General features: G+C 34.0%; 2 protein-coding genes across 2 annotated transcripts in view; both read right to left on the bottom strand.

The window, feature by feature from the left end:
* LOC142353172 (uncharacterized) overlaps window positions 1–19,111 on the bottom strand; it is a 393,253-nt gene that overhangs the window by 201,984 nt on the left and 172,158 nt on the right. The gene's annotated exons all lie outside the window — the stretch shown is intronic.
* Window positions 4,558–18,902, bottom strand: LOC142353619 (acid phosphatase type 7-like). The gene is made up of 6 exons (XM_075405912.1): window positions 18,488–18,902; window positions 17,061–17,276; window positions 13,142–13,332; window positions 12,440–12,535; window positions 11,783–11,965; window positions 4,558–5,285 (listed from the first exon to the last, which is right to left on the bottom strand). Exons 1-6 carry the CDS (start codon window positions 18,642–18,644, stop codon window positions 4,731–4,733), a joined length of 1,398 nt encoding a protein of 465 aa, XP_075262027.1. The 5' UTR covers window positions 18,645–18,902; the 3' UTR covers window positions 4,558–4,730.

The raw sequence follows: 19,111 nt of genomic DNA, 5'->3' as shown, positions 1-19,111 counted from the left end.
TTGACAACATTAGCTGACAGAAAATTGGATGTTTCTCCAATTTAAAAAACATGCAGACTTCTACTTGTTTCATATCTTGGAAAAACAGATTTTAATATTTTAACTGTCGCACTTTGTTCTGAGCCTTTTACCAATTGATAGAATGAAGCAAAATGTTGAGTCAAAACATTGTTTTGAAATTTTGAACGTTGAAAATTTTGAAAAATTTGAAAAATTGCACGCGCTTTTGAAATTGAGTTGCTGAGTTGATGGAATCGTGCTGAAAAATTTACACACCTTTGCTACAATCTGTTTTTTTTGTGGAATGCAAGTGAAGTGCAATTTAATTAATTGGGTCTACGGGGGCTAGCCGAAGTGCTCAATATCAGTTCTCTGGTGAGATCGTACCTATTCTTTGTTCCATTTTTCGGGTAGTAGGTCTAACTGTGAATGATCATTTTGTCCCCCTCCTCCAGGTTTTTCTGGGCGGTTTGCCTGTGAAAACAATCGAAATTCATTCCACAAGGCATATTTTTATAGAGAAGTCAGAAATGGCAAAACAGTAAGGCACCAAAACAAGTAACAACGCCTCTAAAAATTTCTTTGCGGCTCCTGTAAATTAAATTGCAAAAACAACTGCATTAAATGCTTTAAATGCAATTTATGTTTTCACGTTGCATGTACAGATTTGTCGCATGAGAACTTCGTGGCAATGGACAAAACAAATGGTGCGTTTTGGGACTGCGTAGCCTCTAAAGCAAATGTCATAGGTCACCAAAACAATGAAATGGAAAATTTGCAAAACAATTTTCAACAGAGCGTTTCCGGAATAAGAGACGACTTGCAATAAGAGATTACTGAATTTAAAAACGAAATGCTTAACAACATAGAAGAAAATAAAAAGACGGTTAAAATGTCACGATACGAGAATGAACCTCAAAAAATATATGAGAGCTTATGAGCGAATTCTGATCTAACTGGTCAGTCAGAGCGAGAAAATAAAATCATAGTTTTTGGAGTACCAGCAAAAACAAGCGATCCAACGATAACCGTATTGGACAAAATCAGCCATGACAACAAATCAGTTGAAGAACTTGCTCGAAAACTTGGAATCTAGACATCAAAAATCGAAGACATTTTTCGTCTAGTAAAATTTAGCTGAACCAAAACTCGACCGCAACTGCTGGTGTTTAAACTTTCAAACACTTGGAATTGCAGAATCATGATGATGTCAAATTCAAAATTGAAGACCGACAATATATTTTTCAAACAGTTATATATTTTTATTGAAAAATGAGTGGGAAAAATAAAAACAATCTCTAGATTATTGGTTTAAACTAGTTCAAACCATGAATTTCAACCGTTCAGACATTAAAATTAGATCAGCTAGGCTGTTTTTAAGGAACAAAATGATTGATACTAGCTTATCTGTAGAAGAAAATAGTCGCCTACTAACGAACTCTCCTGATTTCAGTTGACTACAGTCAAGTAAAATTTTGCGTGTACTCTCATTGAATTGTCGTTCATTATAAAATATGGATAGACGAGTGATGTTGGATATCCTCCCGAAGACTATTAATCCCGATATTGTTTGCCTCGAACCTGGTTAAACCCAATTATTGAAAACAACAATGTCTTGAATAGTCAATATTATTCAATCCAGTCGCGATCAACTAGAAAACTTGGACCGCATGGGGGTGTCCTAATAGCACAAGGAAACACTTTATCACGCAAAATGGAGGTTTTGCGAACAAATTCGGATATCATTTTTTGTTGATTATACATCTTCAAGGAGGTTCCAATCGTTATTTCACCATATATGATCCCACAACTGACAGCAAAAATAGATTCAGTGCAGATTGGTTCTGCATAAACATTCAAGACATTGTAAGAGATGTCCAAGAAAATCAGAAATCCATTGAATCCTTTACTTTCCTTTTGAATGCTGACATTAACTTCCCTCACACAGATTGGCTTCCTTTAAGTAGTAATTGATTATACGAGAAAGCAGTTTTGAACGAATTGAAGAAATTAAATAGGTCATCATTGCAATCTCATGCAAGCTCGCGTGACATTTTTCTTAGTGACAGTGCTAACTTGTGTAGCGAAATATTAGAGGATGAATCGTTCTCAGATCACAAGTATTTCTTAGCTGAAGTTTCGATTGAGTAAGCTGAGCAAGAAGACTTGCAGAAAATGAAACGTTTAAATATTGGTAAAACTATTTGGGACGATTTTACAATCAATTTGAAATTTCCAATGTCTTCATTTGACTCAATTGATAGTATTGTTGACTCCTTTTACTCTAAATTAGAGCTAGCGTCTTCTATTGCAATTCCAATCAAAACCTCTAGAAGAACCAATGCGCGTTGTTACATGTCCTCTAACAGTACCATTTGGAAAATAAACGAAGAACAGCTTTGAAAAATATACAAAACGCAAAGAAAATTTCACGACTTACAGATGAATTATCAATTTCTTTAAATAATGACAAGAAATAATTCGTTGGGAAAAGCAAAATCTGGTTAACAAATGATGCATATAAATTAATGAGACAAAAAACAAAACAGCCAGCTCTGCCTGAGAAAATGGTATACGTGGAAAATGAAGGCTATGGGTTCAAGAGCATTGCAGAATGTTTTGTAAATTATTTTGCTTCTGTTTTTGTTCAAGACAATTCTGAAGTTGTTATTCCATTTAATCAAAGTCCTGAAAAATTTTTTGATGACACTCAGTTTAGCAAAGTGGCTTTGAGCGAGGAAATCAAATACATACGTAATGGTGCTAAGTTTTTTTATGGAATCAGCCCAAAATTTTTGAAGTCTGCTTTACCGTACATTTTGAATCAACTTTTGTTTATCTTCAGTTGCTGTGTTAGCACATGTTAGTTTCCCAGTTTGCGGAAAAAGTGCATGTACGACCCCTATTCAAAAGCACAGGAAACACACTTCAAAGACGTGGGCATATATTTTTCAGAACATTTGTCATGGGATCATCACTTAAGTTTTGTTCTACTAAAGGCAAATTAGAAGCTTGCTTATCTAAAGAGAACAATTCCAAGTGAAACAAAATTGTCAGTCAAATGCAACTTAGTCAAAACTTACATAGTTTTGATCTTGTTTTATGGATCAAATGTTTGGTATGCCAGTAAAAATATCGCCAGGCAAATGGAAAGGCTTCAGAGAAAAAGTTTAAAATGGATACTATCAAACAGTCATTTTACTGATAAAGAATACAATGATTGTCTAAGATCAGTAAAGTTACTTCCGATCACAAATCAATTTGTTTTTTCGGATCTTTCAGTTTTAAACATATTTTTGACAAGAAAGTTGCCAATTGAGGCAGAGCAATTTTGGCAAATAAGGAATGGACATCCGAAAACACGATCAAACGAGAAATTATTTTTATACTCAAACGAATGCAATCGCCAGCGTTGCGAATCTAATTTTTTCTACCTAGTTACAAACTTCAAAATTCGATGCCACTGGCGTGTGATATTCCCAACTATAACCCATATTCAAGTCCAGCCGAATTCAAAGGAGAAGTCAAAGATTATCTAATCGATTTAACTCAGAAGAATTTTAATTACAAATTGTACCCATATGGATGGACAGTGTTTGAGGGAAATCAAATTCAAGTCCCGTTAGGGACTTACTAAGGTTGGTGAAACCAAGTTTAGTGAAATTCATTCTTATTGTTATTATTATTATTACTATTATTTTTATTATTATTATTATTATTATTATTATTATTATTATTATTATTATTATTATTATTATTATTATTATTATTATTATTTTTATTTTTATTTGAGACGAGTTTTAATATTGAGACATAACAGTTCAAACCTAGAGATTAAATAGTAGCCCGTCCGATTTTTTAAACTGGTTTAAAAGGATTGAATTATTGATGAAGAAACTCTTAATTCGTATTGTATCTTTGCAAACAAATAGCAATTGATTGTGAAAATTAAATGGACTACTTGGTCTAGTTCAAGGATACAATTTTAATGAAAAATTTTTTGCTGTTTTTGTCGAGACTGTTTTTTTTTCAGACGGTGAAATCTAATATAAGCTTTTCACAGAATATGTAAATTTTACATCGGATGATCTGCTGTATCTCGATTGGGGGCTTTGCCATTAGTTTTTACGCAGACGTATGAGATTAAAACATCTAAGGAAAGAGAGATTTTTACAGTTGCTCAATAACAATGACAGTTCAGGCATTTACTCCATGCCGGATATTATTAAGATGTTCAAGATAATTTGATTGTGTTTGAAGAAAAGTTTCCCACAGTTTTTGTTCTTCAATATTGGCTACAAGTCTAACTATTACCCACAAACTTAATTCTAGGTTTCGGCAAAATATTAAAGTAAACCTTTGCAGTCCAAATCTTGTAAACTCATCTATATCTAGCACAAGTGTTAAAATCTATTATTCTTAACTTTGAGATGCTTCAAAAGTTGAAACCAAAATTTTTGACCGTTTCTGATAAGTTTCCTAATTCTGTTATACAACGACACCAAATAAAGGGAAAGGAAATGTTCTATTCGATTGTCTTTATGGGTGAGAAACAAGTATTGAGGTAAATAAATTAAGAGGAAATGAGGCAGACCAGATACAATTTCAGTTTTTCCATTAAATGCGCAGGAGAATTTCAAATTCTCGTCCAAATGATTGTCTTGCATATTTTAGCTAATCTATGTGAAATCAAGAGCATTATCAGGTCTCAGTTTCGTATTTTCATTTTTCTAACAATCCAGGAGGTCGAAATTGGGATAGACTGTTGTCTTCGAAAGCGTGAACTCATCAATGAAGTCACCAGCATCAACTGAAAACTGTTTCACGCGCAGTGACATTTTGTCCTCAACACTTAGCAAAGTGAAGCCGTAATCATTCGAGCGAACAGCTGACCATCGGGGTTTCGGGTACGAAAAGCGATCGTGGATCTCTCGACATCCTGCGGAACCCGAGATCACTTGAACTGGGAAGTGAACATTGTGATATAAACTGATGTTGTTCACAGGTTGATAATTGTAATCACACATTGGGTACAAACGCTCGTAGTTGTGTTCGTGGGCGTAAAATTGAAGGTCAACACCATTTTGGAAGAACAAATGTTCCAGGCTGAAGTTGATATTGTTGTATCCGGTTCTCATGATACCGTCGTACTTCGTGCAATCGTGGTTGTTGTCGCTGCTGCAATACATAGGTCGGTGGGCCATAGCTACAATCCAGGGCCTGACGTTTCTGGCTTCCGGCGTATTTGCTTTTGCAAGGTCCTCGACCAGCCAGTTGTATTGAGCCTACAGAACATGCACTGATAAATACATCGTTTGATGTTGTTTTCTATTCAGTAAAAAAAATGCGTTTTTTTCCTATTTTGGTTGGTGTTTCTGTCTTTTTTGTTAAAAGTTTGCCAAAGAACAAAAATAATGGCTAAAGAAAGTACATCTTGCCAAGATCTTGTTTCTTGACAGCCATGCAAAAAACTTGCAAGTTCGTACATATCTTGGTGTTTTCTTGGTAAGTACCATGGCAAGATCTTGGCAAGATTTACCAAGATTTAGTATGTTCTTATCAAGATGTACCAAGTTTCGATTCACTGGGTAAACAGAGGCAGCATATAATAAAAACCGTCCAAATTTTCAATTGATTTTCATCAAAAATAGTAACAGTACAAATAAAATTGAGAGGAAAATAAAAAACAGCTCGTCTAAACATTTCCTCTTTCCAAGCTTTGAAAACGGCTGTTATATAATAAGTAACCTTAAATATAGTTGGGTAATCTTATATGGTAATGATATGCAAGAACACATTCTTCATCCAATAAGTTCATAACATAATAGACCATAATAGACGAGAATGTTCCAGCATTCGCAAACAACAGCCGCCCAAATTCGAAATCAAAAATCAATTTAAGAGGGAAAGCTTGGTTCTACTTCGGTGAAACCAACCAGTTTCTTGGTAACTCTGATCTATTCTGGATTCTAGGTGCTAACAATACTATATTGTGCAATAAAATGATTACAGAATGTGCTTATATGGGACTAAGAAAATCAATATTAGGCGGCTTTAAATAACCGCATTAAACATTTTGAGAACAAGGATGAAGGCAAATGATCTAAAAAGAGTTTGAGCGTTTCACAATATTCTGGTTTCTGTTCATTAATTAATTTAATGCCCCTTTTGTTTACACTTTGCTCAAATCAAACAATTGATACAACTACGCAACTGCTACTAATAAATCAGATTAATTGTTTTTTTCACAATTTGCTGATCAAATGCATGCTCAAAAACACAGTGAGCGAAACATCAATAGTGCATTATTCCTGCGTTAGAATATAAAATACCGTGTCAAAAACTAATAAATTCGTCTGGCAGTTCAGAAACCTAAATAGTTCAAAAACTTTTCACTAGCGAGACGAAGAAACACAAACCAACTGGCAATTAGATCAAAATTTTCTTCTTCATTTTTATAATTATTCGCCCATCAAGTCAGTCGTCTTCACTTAGAATTTAAAGCACCAAACTTTAGAAAATTAATTAGATTTAGGGTTTTTAAACTTTTTTCTGTGCGGAAATATTTTTTGAATTATTCTAATTTTTGAAATTATTTTGAAATTTAAAAATGAATTTACAGACCTCCAACTTTAAATTTAAATTTCTAATTACATCATCAATCGAATGTATCGTAAAAATCAAATCAAGGGCGACAATTAAAAACAACCAAATTTCAAGAACTACCCAAAAGAATAAATTTTGATTTGTTTGAACTTTTGATTATATTCTTTTTAATACGATTTCTAATGATGACAAATCACGAAAAATGTCGTTGGCAGAGACTTTTCTCATGAAAGATTTAAAAAAGCATTAGTTTCTCCACTTTGAAAAAATCGTCAGTTTGAATTTAATTATTGAGAGTGTTGAAATCGCCAATTCTGCAACACGGTAAAATAAAAGAACCTAGAAACAGAACGGAATAAATTCACAAAGTTATTCAAAATATCAGACACCAAATAACTCGAGGAGAGTTGCTTATTAAAAACCATTATCCCGGGTCGAGACATAATTGTTATTGTTCCGACCCCCACTATACTCAACTGGGTTTTTTTTTGTTCAGTCAATTTTGGCCGATCGATATATTCATCGTAGAGAATTGTGAGTGGTATCATTAAAATGCCCGTCCGGCGTATAATACGGAATTAAAAAGATTTTTTCGATCTTTTTGTTTTACAGGGAGTTATCGAGGTTTAAAGTTTCGTGAACATTCGACCGTTTTTGTTCACACTTTCAGTAATTTTTGCCAAAATTTGGCACAATTTCGCTTAAAAAAATTCAAAATGAGTTACAATTGTTAACGCAAAGTTTTGTTGTGACTGTTAGAGGTACAAGAGCGTTGCTGAATTGTTTGATTGATGTTTTTGGCTATAATTTTTGATAAAATTTTCAAAATTCAAACTTTTTAAATCAAAAATGGCACAAAATATGCTTTTTTGGTCCACTTTGTTGAAGTTTGCCAGAAATAGTGACCTAGAGACCTTGAAAGAGACTCCCTAATCTCAAAGAGAGCACTAGTTAATTTTTTTTAAAATTGGGCGCCGTTTGAAAATCTTCTGGAAACAAAACTTTGCCGATTTTTGCAGATTTAACTCGATAATTATACAAAAATACATCGTTGTTTTTTTAATATTTGAAGAATTCCACTCAACAATTAGTCTAATTCGCAAACACTTGGAATATTTGGTTGATTTGCTGGGCGTGAGACAAAATCAGGGAGAGGTTCAATAATATCGTGGATTCTTACAATCAGAGACTTTTTTATTTTTATTTTGATGCTGCCTTTTTCATAATATTTTCCTATTGTTTCTTTAATGTTAATTACCGACAATATTTTTTATTCACGGCTCCGTTAATGACAGCTCCAATGTAGGTAAATTTGAGGCCAAATGTAGATACAGTTTGTTTTCAGAGAACCAAAGGGTTTTCATGGCTTTGAGGAAGAGTTTTAGTAAACTTTAACTGAATTCTTGTCTTTTGCCTTCAATTGTTATTTTTTGGCAGTCTGATTTTTAAGTTTAACCACTCAAAGATCTAAATTTATTCTTCAACACGTGCTAGAGAACCTTTTCTATTCATTCGGTTGTTACCGAATGTCTCTTATGTTTTTGAATGTATTTGTTTTAAGGAAATTTCTGTGATTTTTTGAACTTGTCAATTTTTTAAATTATTTTAGGCAACATTTTGCCTATTCTCAGTAAGTACAGGTCAACCTTTCCTCCTTGTAGATTACAAATTAAGTTTGTGGCCGATTTATTAACAGAAGGTTTTCTTGCTTTTGGTAACACGAGTTTTGATAAAAAATTTTTCTGATTTTTGAGCATAATTGCCCATTTTTGCTGTTGTTTTTGTTTCTTTTGTAAATTGTCACAGTATTTGACAATCTAACTGAGAAACGCTTTACAAACACTAATTTGAACATATCTTTTGTTTTCATAACAAATGGTTTGAAGGGCTGCGACACCGTTCTCTTGCAGAATTTGGTAGATTTTCTTTTTTTGCCCTTTGTTTGATGTTAATTTTTGTTGTCATATGCCAAAAATTGTGTAATTAAAGGTCTCATTGGCCATTAATAGATAAACAAATGAAACTAATAACAATGCTTCGATTTGTGTTTTTTACAGGGAGTTATCGAGGTTTAAAAATTTGTGAACAATACACTATTTTTGTTCACATTTTCAGTAATTTTTGTCAAAATTAGGCACAATTTCGCTTGAAAAAATACAAAATAGGTTACAATTTTTGACGGCAAAGTTTTGTTGTTACTGTTAGAGATAGATGAGCGTTGCTGAAATGTTTGATTGATGCTTTTTTGTTAAAGTTTTTGATAAAATTTTCAAAATTCGAACTTTTTTCATCAAAAATGGCACAAAATATGCTTTTTTGGTCCCCTTTGTTAACATTAGCCAGACATAGTGACCTAGAGACCTTAAAAGAGACTCCCAAATCTCAAAATGAGCACTAGTTGCAATTAGGCGCCGTTTGAAAATCTTCTGGAATAATAACTTCGCCGTTTTTTGCAGAATTAACTCGATAATTATACAAAAATACACCGTTGTTTTTCTAATATTTGAAGAATTCCACTCAACAATTGGTCTGATTCGCAAACACTTGGGACACTTGGTCGGCTTGCTGAGTGCGAGACAAAATCAGAGAGAGGTTCGATAATATCATGCATTCTTACAATCAGAGACTTTTTGATTTTATTTTGATGCTGCGTTTTTCCAAAATATTTTGCTATTGTTTTTTTAATGTTAATTACTGAAACTATTTTTTATTCGCGGATCCGTTAATGACAGCTCCATTGTAGGTAAATTTGAGGCCAAATGTAGATACAGTTTGTTTTCAGAGAACCAAAGGGTTTTCATGGCTTTGAGGAAGAGTTTTTAGTAAACTTTAACTGAATTCTTGTCTTTTGCCTTCAATTGTTATTCTTTTGGCAGTCTGATTTTTAAGTTTAACCACTCAAAGATCAAAATTTTTTGTTCAAGAGTTGCAAGTGAACCTTTTCAATTCATTCGGTTGTTACCTAATGTCTCTTATGTTATTGACTGTATTTGATTTAAGGAAATTTCTGCGATTTTTTGAACTTGTCATTTTTTTAATTATTTTAGTCAACATTTTGCCTATTCTCAGTAAGTACAGGTCAACCTTTCCTCCATGTAGAATGCAAATTAATTTTTGGGCCAATATTTTTAACAGAATGTTTTCTTGCTTTTGGTACTACGAGTTTTCATACAAAATTTTCTGATTTTTGAGCATAATTGCCCATTTTGCTGTTGTTTTTGTTTCTTTTGAAAATTCTCACCTTATTTGACAATCTAACTGAAAAAAACTTTACAAAAATTAATTTGAACATATTTTTTGTTTATATAACATATGGTTTGAAGGGCTGCGACACCGTTCTCTTGCAGAATTTGGTAGATTTCATTTTTTTGCCCTTTGTTTGATGTTTTTTTGTCATATGCCAAAAATTGTACAATTAAAAATCTCAGTGACCAACTATAGATAAACAAATGAACTTAATAGCTGATATCGGTAAATAGCTAACGGTTGTTTTGACTTCCGAATTAAATTTCTAAAAAAAGAGTAATCGTATCCTTCAACTTATAACTTTTTGTTTTGTTTTGCGTTTTTTTCGTATTTTTCAGTGCTGTATCATGTGCGTAAATTAGCATCATTAATTAGAGTTCTTTTTAATGTTTTGTTCAATCAAACAATAATTTTTTGGTTTTTTAAACGTCTTTAATGTCTTCAGGGCTTAGACAATTTGTTTCAGAAGACTTTTGTGAAGTTTAGATACTTTTCAGCATTTGTGGTTCTTTTTGTTGTCATTTTCTGATAGTCATTTTAAAGAAATACGTCATGATGATCAAAGGAGATGCAAATGAAAATGTTATATTCTCGCGGTTAATTTAATGGCTTCAAAACTGTGGTTTCGTAAAATTGTTTGTGAAACTTATTAGTACAACTTGTACTTAAGGTTATTTTATAGTCATATGATTTAGTTTCATTAATAACAGTCGCAATTAGTTTTCCGAGTAGTCGCAAGACAAACTGTCTACTCTTTTAGTCGAGCACTTTTTGTTGGCTATGAATTTTTAAAATAATTGTTTTTAATAAAAAAAGAGTTAGGTTTTTCAGATCTGCCAATTTTATTTCGGTTAAAATGTAGCTAAGCATCTCTATATTCAATTCACATCACTTATCTATTGAAATACATTTTGCTCTTCATATCGGTTTTATTTTCCTCAAAGGGTCTTTCTTCTTGGAACAACCAGTTTTTATTAAGCCAATTTTCGTGATTTTTGCAAATTTGCCCCTTTTTTGTAGGTTTTTTTCTTTTCACAGTATCACAATAATGGGCGTCAATTGATTTACAAACTTTTCACCTGCAAAAATGCAACCGAAGATTTTCATTGTTTTAAGTGATCAGCTTATAATTTAATTGATTGGGGAGACATCGTTTTCATGCATAATTTTTCGCGCAAATTTTTCGTTTTTGCCTGTATTTGTCGTTTCTTTTTGTAGTCGTATGACATATCCTGGATAATGAAAGGCCTTAATGGCTCTCTATTGAGGTATAAAAGACTCTCTCAATGATTTCATTTGATACGTTTTGTTTCTAATCAGTTCGAATTTAATTCTTTTTTCAAAAAAGCAATGTTCTAATAAACGCATTGAGGAAAAGTCCCTTATTTTGTTCCAAAAAGTACCGGTTAATCTTCGTAGTATAAGTTTTATCTAATGCCATTTTGATTTGGTTATTAGTGGTTTTCAAAAAATGGACAAGGAGTTTTGGTCTTAATTAATTTTTGTAACTAATTGATTTTTATTGCTGTCTTTTTTTTGGTAGTCATATTATGGTAGCCGCAGGTCTCATAGGCCCTCTAGAGTAGATTATTTTATTCTTTTAGTAGTTTGTTGAACGATATGTTGATATGTTAATTTTTTTTATCTCATTTGGAAGACAATTAAGTGAAAAATGTAGATGAGCGGGGTCGGAAATTGATGTGCGAACGCACATTACCGAGCATCCTTGTTCTTTAAGATCTTACAAGTTTCATACAAAGAATTGTTAACTATTAGGACGATGTATTGCATTATAAAAACTTTTAATTTATAAGTTAAACATCTTTTTTTGTCAGAAACTTGTTAGATCTAGTAGGATAAGCATCCAATCTCGACCTGGGGTAGAACTTACGTAGCGATTTTGCGTTATTTCTACTAAGGAACAGATTACCTGTAGTTGTCCGATGCCGTAGTTGTCGTAGAAATAGAACTCTGAGCTGAACATGACGAAGTGGATGGGCCCCAGATCGAAACTGTGGTAGAACACACTCGGGGGAGGAGAGGTGAATCTGTTCACGTACTCTGTGAAGTTATCATACTCCTCGTGGTTCCCAACAGCCACGTTGTACGGAACCTAAAACTCCAGAAGCATTGATTGAATAATTGTTAATTAGCATAACTTTTTCAAGAATAAAACTGAGTTGCAAATCTTGTGAAGTTAAAATGTTGGAAACTTTATGAAGACTAAGATGAGGAAAATTGATGGAAGATGAGGTGTGGAGAAGTCGTATGGCACAATTCACTGCTAGAGCGTTTGAGAACTTCTGCATTTGAGTTACTCCAAACTAGAAATCAGGTATCAGGACAGATTTGGTAAGAGATGAATCCCAAACAAAGCAGAATTTTAATGGAGGAGTTGCCTGCCTCAGGTAGTGTGTAATTATCAGTAATTGACTCTTCTCACACTGTAACGGTGCAAACGAAAAAAGTAACCGAGGTGTTTATTAAGTATGTCATGATCAGACCTCTGGTCATTGCAAAATAAACAAAACTACGATGGCTCGGTATTGATATATTACAGTAAGTTCAGGGATACAATGAATAATACCTTTGTTGCGATGGGCTGAATCATGTTCATAAAAGTGTCTCCCTGTTGTCCATTTTGTTCATACAAGTCGTAGGCAAACCCTCCAAGGTGCATCACCTGTAATCAACAGAAGTCAGTGTAGTCATTAACAGTTTAACATCAGAGCAATGCTGGAAAGTTTAAAATGAGAAACTACAGCTTCCGATTTTGTTGAGAGCTTAAATTTATTTGAATAACGGTAGCAACTTAGCTCATCGGGTCAACAACTTTTTAGGGTGAGCGATGGAAAGCGCTGATCGGTAAACCGGTTTAAGCTGGTCGGTAAACCGCGCTAACTTTTTTCAAAACCAGTGCGTTTCTGGAAACTTTTATCACATATTTTTTGATCCTTGTAATTTGTTTCAACACTAAACACGCTTATCGTGTACAAAAAATTCCTATTTCTTTCTTGACATCTAAAAACTTTTCGAATACTATTGCAAAACTGGAAATTTTTATTTTGTTATCACTTAAATTACACAATGTCCTATTGAATGGTTCCAACATTGTTTTTTTAATCATCAAGGACAAACAGTTATTAATGAGTTTGCCAGTTCATGACATCTGGCATTTGAGACCATTTTCCTTTTTGATGTTCTCTTGAGACACATTTAACCAAACCATGTTAACAAGTGATCAAAAATCAGAATCAATGCTGGAACGTGAACAGATTTAACCGCCTACCATGTCGAAATCCCCATCAGAGGCACACTGGATCAACTGTGGAAGCGAAACATCATTTTGGACTCCCAAGTCACCGTAAATGGCAAAAGTCTTTTTGAAGTCGTCTGCTCCATTATCTCCATCATAAATTGGAAATGTTTTGAATCGGAATACTGCACTCTTTATACCTGCACTGCTCGTCACGAAATATTCTAAATAAGTAGAAAACTTCAACATCTCAAATGACAAACAAAAATTATAAGCTCGGCGCAGTTAATTTAAGTGCTTTAATTTCTCCCCACAGTTGTTGTTTGCATGTTGTTAGTCTTACAATACCTTAGAGATTGGGTGCCTTATATTTTTGCCGCAGAAATTTGTTGTTTCTGCCTCATTCCACAATTATAAACTTTTCAGCAATAAGGAAGTCAGTAGATGTCTATAGATGTACAAAAAAAGAGATATTTTGAAAATAACTGAAAAAAAGTTTTCACTTACCCTAGAGAGCGCTAGTACGCATCTAGCTCTTTTCTTGGCTTTAATATACAAATAACAAAATATGCACTTCTCAAATCAACAAAATGGAAATGAAGAACAATAACTCTGCTTTTTGCTTGGCTAAGCATTGCTTAATTAGTTCAATATAATCTCCATCTTTTGACATAAAACGTGCAATTTACCTCAAGTTTAGAAGCCACGCCAAGACAATAAAACAAATAAAATTTTTCACACATTGTCAACAGTCCTATGGGCCGATGAAGCATGGTTTTCACAAGCGGGGATTGACCAAATGCATCAATTAAACCTTCAAAATAAAGAATGTCGACTAAATGAACTCATGTTTTTACTCTTAGCCAATCAGATTAGTTCGAATGCCAATAATTCGGCACGTCCGCTTATTGGCACGAGACCACCTCTTAAAATAAACCAACTATTGGTTTTTTTGTACTAGATCTGGATCAATTTAGACCGGGCATGATAAACTATGTAGAATAGGGAGCTACAATATCAAATCGGATTGGCCACTATAATATGATCCTGTCCCACAGGTGGATATAACATGTAAAGTTAACTTGAGCAGAAAATTAGCTAATCACATTTATGAAAAGAACTTTTACGCGAGACTCTAGCTTATTCTGAGAAAAAGGAAACCCTCCGTCGCAAAAAACACCCTCAGAGTAATTTCATTAGCGTGACTCGGCGTTCTACTATTGATATACGATGGCCACTTTTGTTTTACTATGCTCGTATGGTTGGAAAAAACACGTTCCGCTGGCGGAAGTGAAAAGGTCACGATTAAGAAAAAATAAAAGTAAGTGGTGTGTAAATTTACCCACTTTTCTAGAATACAATCAACTAAAGTCGGGCGAAATGCTCCCAACGGAACTGCAAGCGACTGGCTTCGTCAATAGCTAGCCACGGTTTAGTGAGGCTAGCATTAGCTTAATTGAAGAGGCGTGAGGTGAGCGCAGCGGAGGGAGGTAAAAAGGGGGGGAGCAGTGGGAAGGGGCTGCAGGGCCTGAACGATGTGCGGGGGTGGGGACTGGTGGTTATATGGTGGCTAAGGTGTGAGTGGGGGGATCAATTTCTAAGAACCGTCCTTCACAACATAAAATTATGTCTCCAAAACAGTTTCTGTGAATCGCAGACTTGGAGATTCGTGAGTTGAAAAGCTTTAAGAGAATTTAATGCCAAATCTACACTAACTCTTTGTGACGCACCTCTTTATTTTAGTTCTGAGGACAGAAACGCAAACGGGTACAACGAAAATGGGTCAAACGAAAAATCGAACAAAATAAACCAACAGGATTAATATAATTGCTAAAAACTTCGTTTGAGAGCAATTAACAATGATTTCCTAAAAAGTCATGGTTAAGTCCTTTGTGATAAAAGATTTCTGCAATAATTCAGAGTTAATGAGAGTAAAAGATGATAACATTTCGCCACATAAAAGCAGCTGATGCGCGGCATCAACAAAAGAGTTAAGGAAATAGAGAGTTAGTAAGAGAGGTAAAACGTGAACGAGAAAGCAAAGAAACCCCAACAAAAAGAGAGAAAGAGAAAGCAAAATACACGTTCCATGATGACCTTCAACTCAACAAATTCTAGTTTTCTAGCCTTGTTAGTAACTGAATCATAATGCAATAAATCTGAAAAGTTGAAAATTCAAAAAAACTTTCCAGATTTCGCAGTGGAAAAAATGTTAGTGTGAGGTAAAACGTGAACGAGAAAGAGAAGGAAAAACTCCAACCGCCAGATAGAAAGAGAATGCGAGAAATATTTTAACATGATGAGATTCGACTCTGCAAAATCTTTTTTTCTAGCCTTCTTAGTAATTAAATCACATAGAAAAAAACTGGAAATGGTGAAACTTAAAAAAAAAATCCAGATTTTGCAGTGGAAAATGTTCAAAATCATTTTTGTCTCTGGAGTTCTGTAATGTTCTATTTATAAGACTTCGCAAAAGTGTCGTTGGCCAAAGATGATTGTTATACTAAGAAAAAGACAAAAACAATCAAAAGTTAAAAATTAGTTGCAAATTTTAACAAAATCTTGCTAAAATTCATGATATTAATATCTTTGGGAAGAGTGAATTGTTCGAAGAGCCCATCAAGTATCCCTATTCAAGCCTTAAGTAGTTTCAATGACTCATAAGGTCCCTGTAATTTAAAGCATGATAACAGTTTTCTGAAAATTTCAAAAATTAAAATTTATCGAAAAATTGCGAAAACTCGAGTCATTCCAATAATGAAAACCATTGCATTAACTCTCAAAACTATGCAACAGCCCATTATCGAACATTGGAATAGGTCCCCGAGCCCCTGGTGCCAAAAAAAAATCAAAAATTCAAAAAAACCTAAAAACATTGCAAATATTTTTTAAAAAATTGCTTAATTTCGTGACATTAAAATCTTGAAGATGATTCTATTGCATCTAAAAACTATTCAGTGAGCCATTATCAAATTCCAGAGGATGTTCTTTGGCTCTTGAGATTGGATAAATCCAAAAAATGACAAAACACTTCCAAAAAAACTTATGAAAAAAGTGATTAAATTCGACATTTTAAAAATTTGAAAACTAATTCATGGCCGATAAAAGTTTTTCAGTAACTTATTAACATACCCTTAAAGAAATTTTCTGGTCTCTGGGGCTTGAAATATTTTGAATGACGACAATATATGTCAAAAAACTGAAAAAAAATGCAAGTTCTGTCTAAAAAAACTAAAATTGGTAATGTCAAACTGTTGGAAACCATTCCAAAATCACCAGAAACTATGCAGCAACCAGAGGAGGTTCCTTGACACCCAGGGCTGAAAAAACTTTAAAAAATGGTCATAAAAAGTACTTATTTCTTGCAAAAGACCTATATCGATTTTTACCAGCCTCAATTTTAGACTGGTCCAACAAAAAAATCAAAAAATGACAAAAAAACACGAAAAATTGCAACATTTTGGGCTCAAAAACTCCTAAAAATGACCTTTTAACCTTTAGCTACGGCCTTCTCAGTAGCTTCACCGCACTAAGCACTTAAGACTACTAAATGCGGCAAAGAGCCTCTAATGAAACTTAATGCCTGCTGGGCGCTACCAATTTATCCCGTTTTTCAGGACGAAAAGTCAAATGGGTCAGACGAAAAATCAGCCAAGCGAAAAATCGCATTAAAAAAGACCAACAGGACTAATATAATTGCTACAAACTTCGTTTGAGAGCAATTAACTATAACCAGTTTGAGTATTAGTTAATCACACACACAAAAAGAGATGCCCACTGTGCTTTTAATTCAATACTGGATCATTTACATAGTGGTGTCGAGTTAGAGTTGTGCGTTAATGATCAGACCTATCCAGACTATAATCAGCCATGATGAAACCCATCCATACCCAGACCATGCCGTCTGTCCCCCCCCCCCCTGTGAATTCAGTACCAGTGTATGATTACCTACCATACACCGTGTTGGGTTCTAGTGGTTCCATTGTAGCTCTGTAGATGTACGTGTACCTAGTGGTACCCCCTGAATTATGCGCCACTTTGGTCTTTCCAGCAGGCACAGATATAGATTGAGATGACTTAGAGTCACCTAATTTCCAGAAAGCGGCCGATCCTTGGCCTTCAGAATCATCTAGAGTCGCAAAAGTCACAAACATCGACTCTGGATTACCTGAAAAACGGTTCATTTTAGTTCCAAAAATTATGGCTGATATAAATTACACATCTGTGCCAGTGAAAGTAAAATTTTTAGACTTAAATGCACAAAATTCTAGTCATAAACGCACGATAGGCGTGAGGTGAGCGCAAAAAAGTCTGTAGGTCTGGAGATAAGCGATTTCCGTGTGGAACCATCTTCGACATCACCTGTTGGAGCTGAGCTCGCTAAGCTTGCGTAGGCGGGAAAATAGAAACAAAACATTTTCTGTTGTCTTAGTCATTTAATAGTTATAGTTCTAGTTCTAGTTACAGTTTGTCACGTGAGAAATAAGAGAAAAAGGGGGAAATAACAAAAGCAACACACAGAACTCAACGTAGCAGCCGCAGAAAACGGCTAAAAGTTTAACTCAGCAAAATATTGCAAAATAAATTGTCTTGAGCAGTAAATAACGTGTTACTGTGTCTTGAACTAGAAATGTTCCTGAGCAGTAAATTGTTACTGTGTCTTGTATTCAAAATATTATTCTTGAGCAGTAAATTCTGTTACTGTGTCTTGCGTCAACAAATTATTGGAGCTGAAATTCAACTGTTACAACCCCAACTTCTGGTATTCTCAATTTGTGAGTACAAACAGCAAAAGCCAACTTAAGTTTAAATTTAAATATTTTTGCACAAACAGGTCTTAGACATATATCTTTGTCTTCGATTTGTTTTTTTCTATCAGATTGAACTGGTATAAATAAAGAGATCCCGTATTGTGTGATCTGTAGCAATACAGTTCAAATTGATAGTTGAAAAAACTACGATTGGCGAATAGTTACGAACTGAATAGTTAATGCAACGGTAAGTACAGCGGAGCGGATATACAGTTACAAAGGCAAACTGCATCAACGAAGTATCCGGACAGATTTTAAAACCACTCAGAAGGAACTGGGCGGTGTAAAACTTTCTTTGTGAAACACAAGTAGAGCAGCCGTTACATCACCACTTCAATCTGTGTCAGTCTACGCCTATCGACTTTTGATTTATTCTTCATATTAAATCAATTTATATTCTGGTCAAGTCTAAATCATGGGTATATTATAATTTCGCATTTTTTCTAGTGCCATCACTAAAATGTCGCATACGATTACTTGAATTAAAAATTTCTCCCTCTCCCTCAGTGCTGAGTTGAAAAATTTATCTTTTTATTAATAACTATAATTCAAAACCGCCAAAACAAACCTGTGTATGACAAGTGGATCTGCTGAGGTGTGACGTTGATAGAATTCTCCATCCTTTTCAACGAATTGTCGGAGGCCGAAATAACCCTCAAAACAGTAAGAAGAACCATAATTCGAATTGAACAACCCGCCATCCTAAATCGGAAAGAATTTATCATTTTTTAAATAAAATTAACGAGCGGCTGATTATAACTGGCAAAATTGGGGATTGATTTTCTGCTTTTTGTGAAAACTTGATTGGAGCTTGAACGAAATTTGACTGAATTGGGATAATGTTGACTTTAGATTATAAAGTGTATATTTATTGCAACAGATAAGGATAGATTATCTGCAGAAGTAAAGTAGAGCAGTTTGAGTTGTAGTTTTAGTTTGCTTTGCGTCATGTTTTTATTTGAAGAATAATCGAAGAAACGTCATTATAGAATTTCTCAGAAATAGTAATATTGGTTCAAACAAAAAAAAACAACTTCTTCAAATTTGTAAATTTGTACACCTACGCACGCAAATCGATATATAGGCGCATATGTTTTAGCCGAAGAAAAACAAAAAAGATTTATTGATAAATTAATCGAAGGAATTATTAAATCTATGGAGTTATCGTATTTGTTGAAGTTAAATGGAAATT

This window comes from Convolutriloba macropyga, chromosome 14 (genome assembly GCF_964194025.1).
Source record: "Convolutriloba macropyga chromosome 14, txConMacr16.3, whole genome shotgun sequence".
Taxonomy (NCBI): domain Eukaryota; kingdom Metazoa; phylum Xenacoelomorpha; order Acoela; family Convolutidae; genus Convolutriloba; species Convolutriloba macropyga.
Note: the sequence above shows the minus strand (reverse complement) of the source record. Positions and strands in the feature narration are given on the sequence as shown.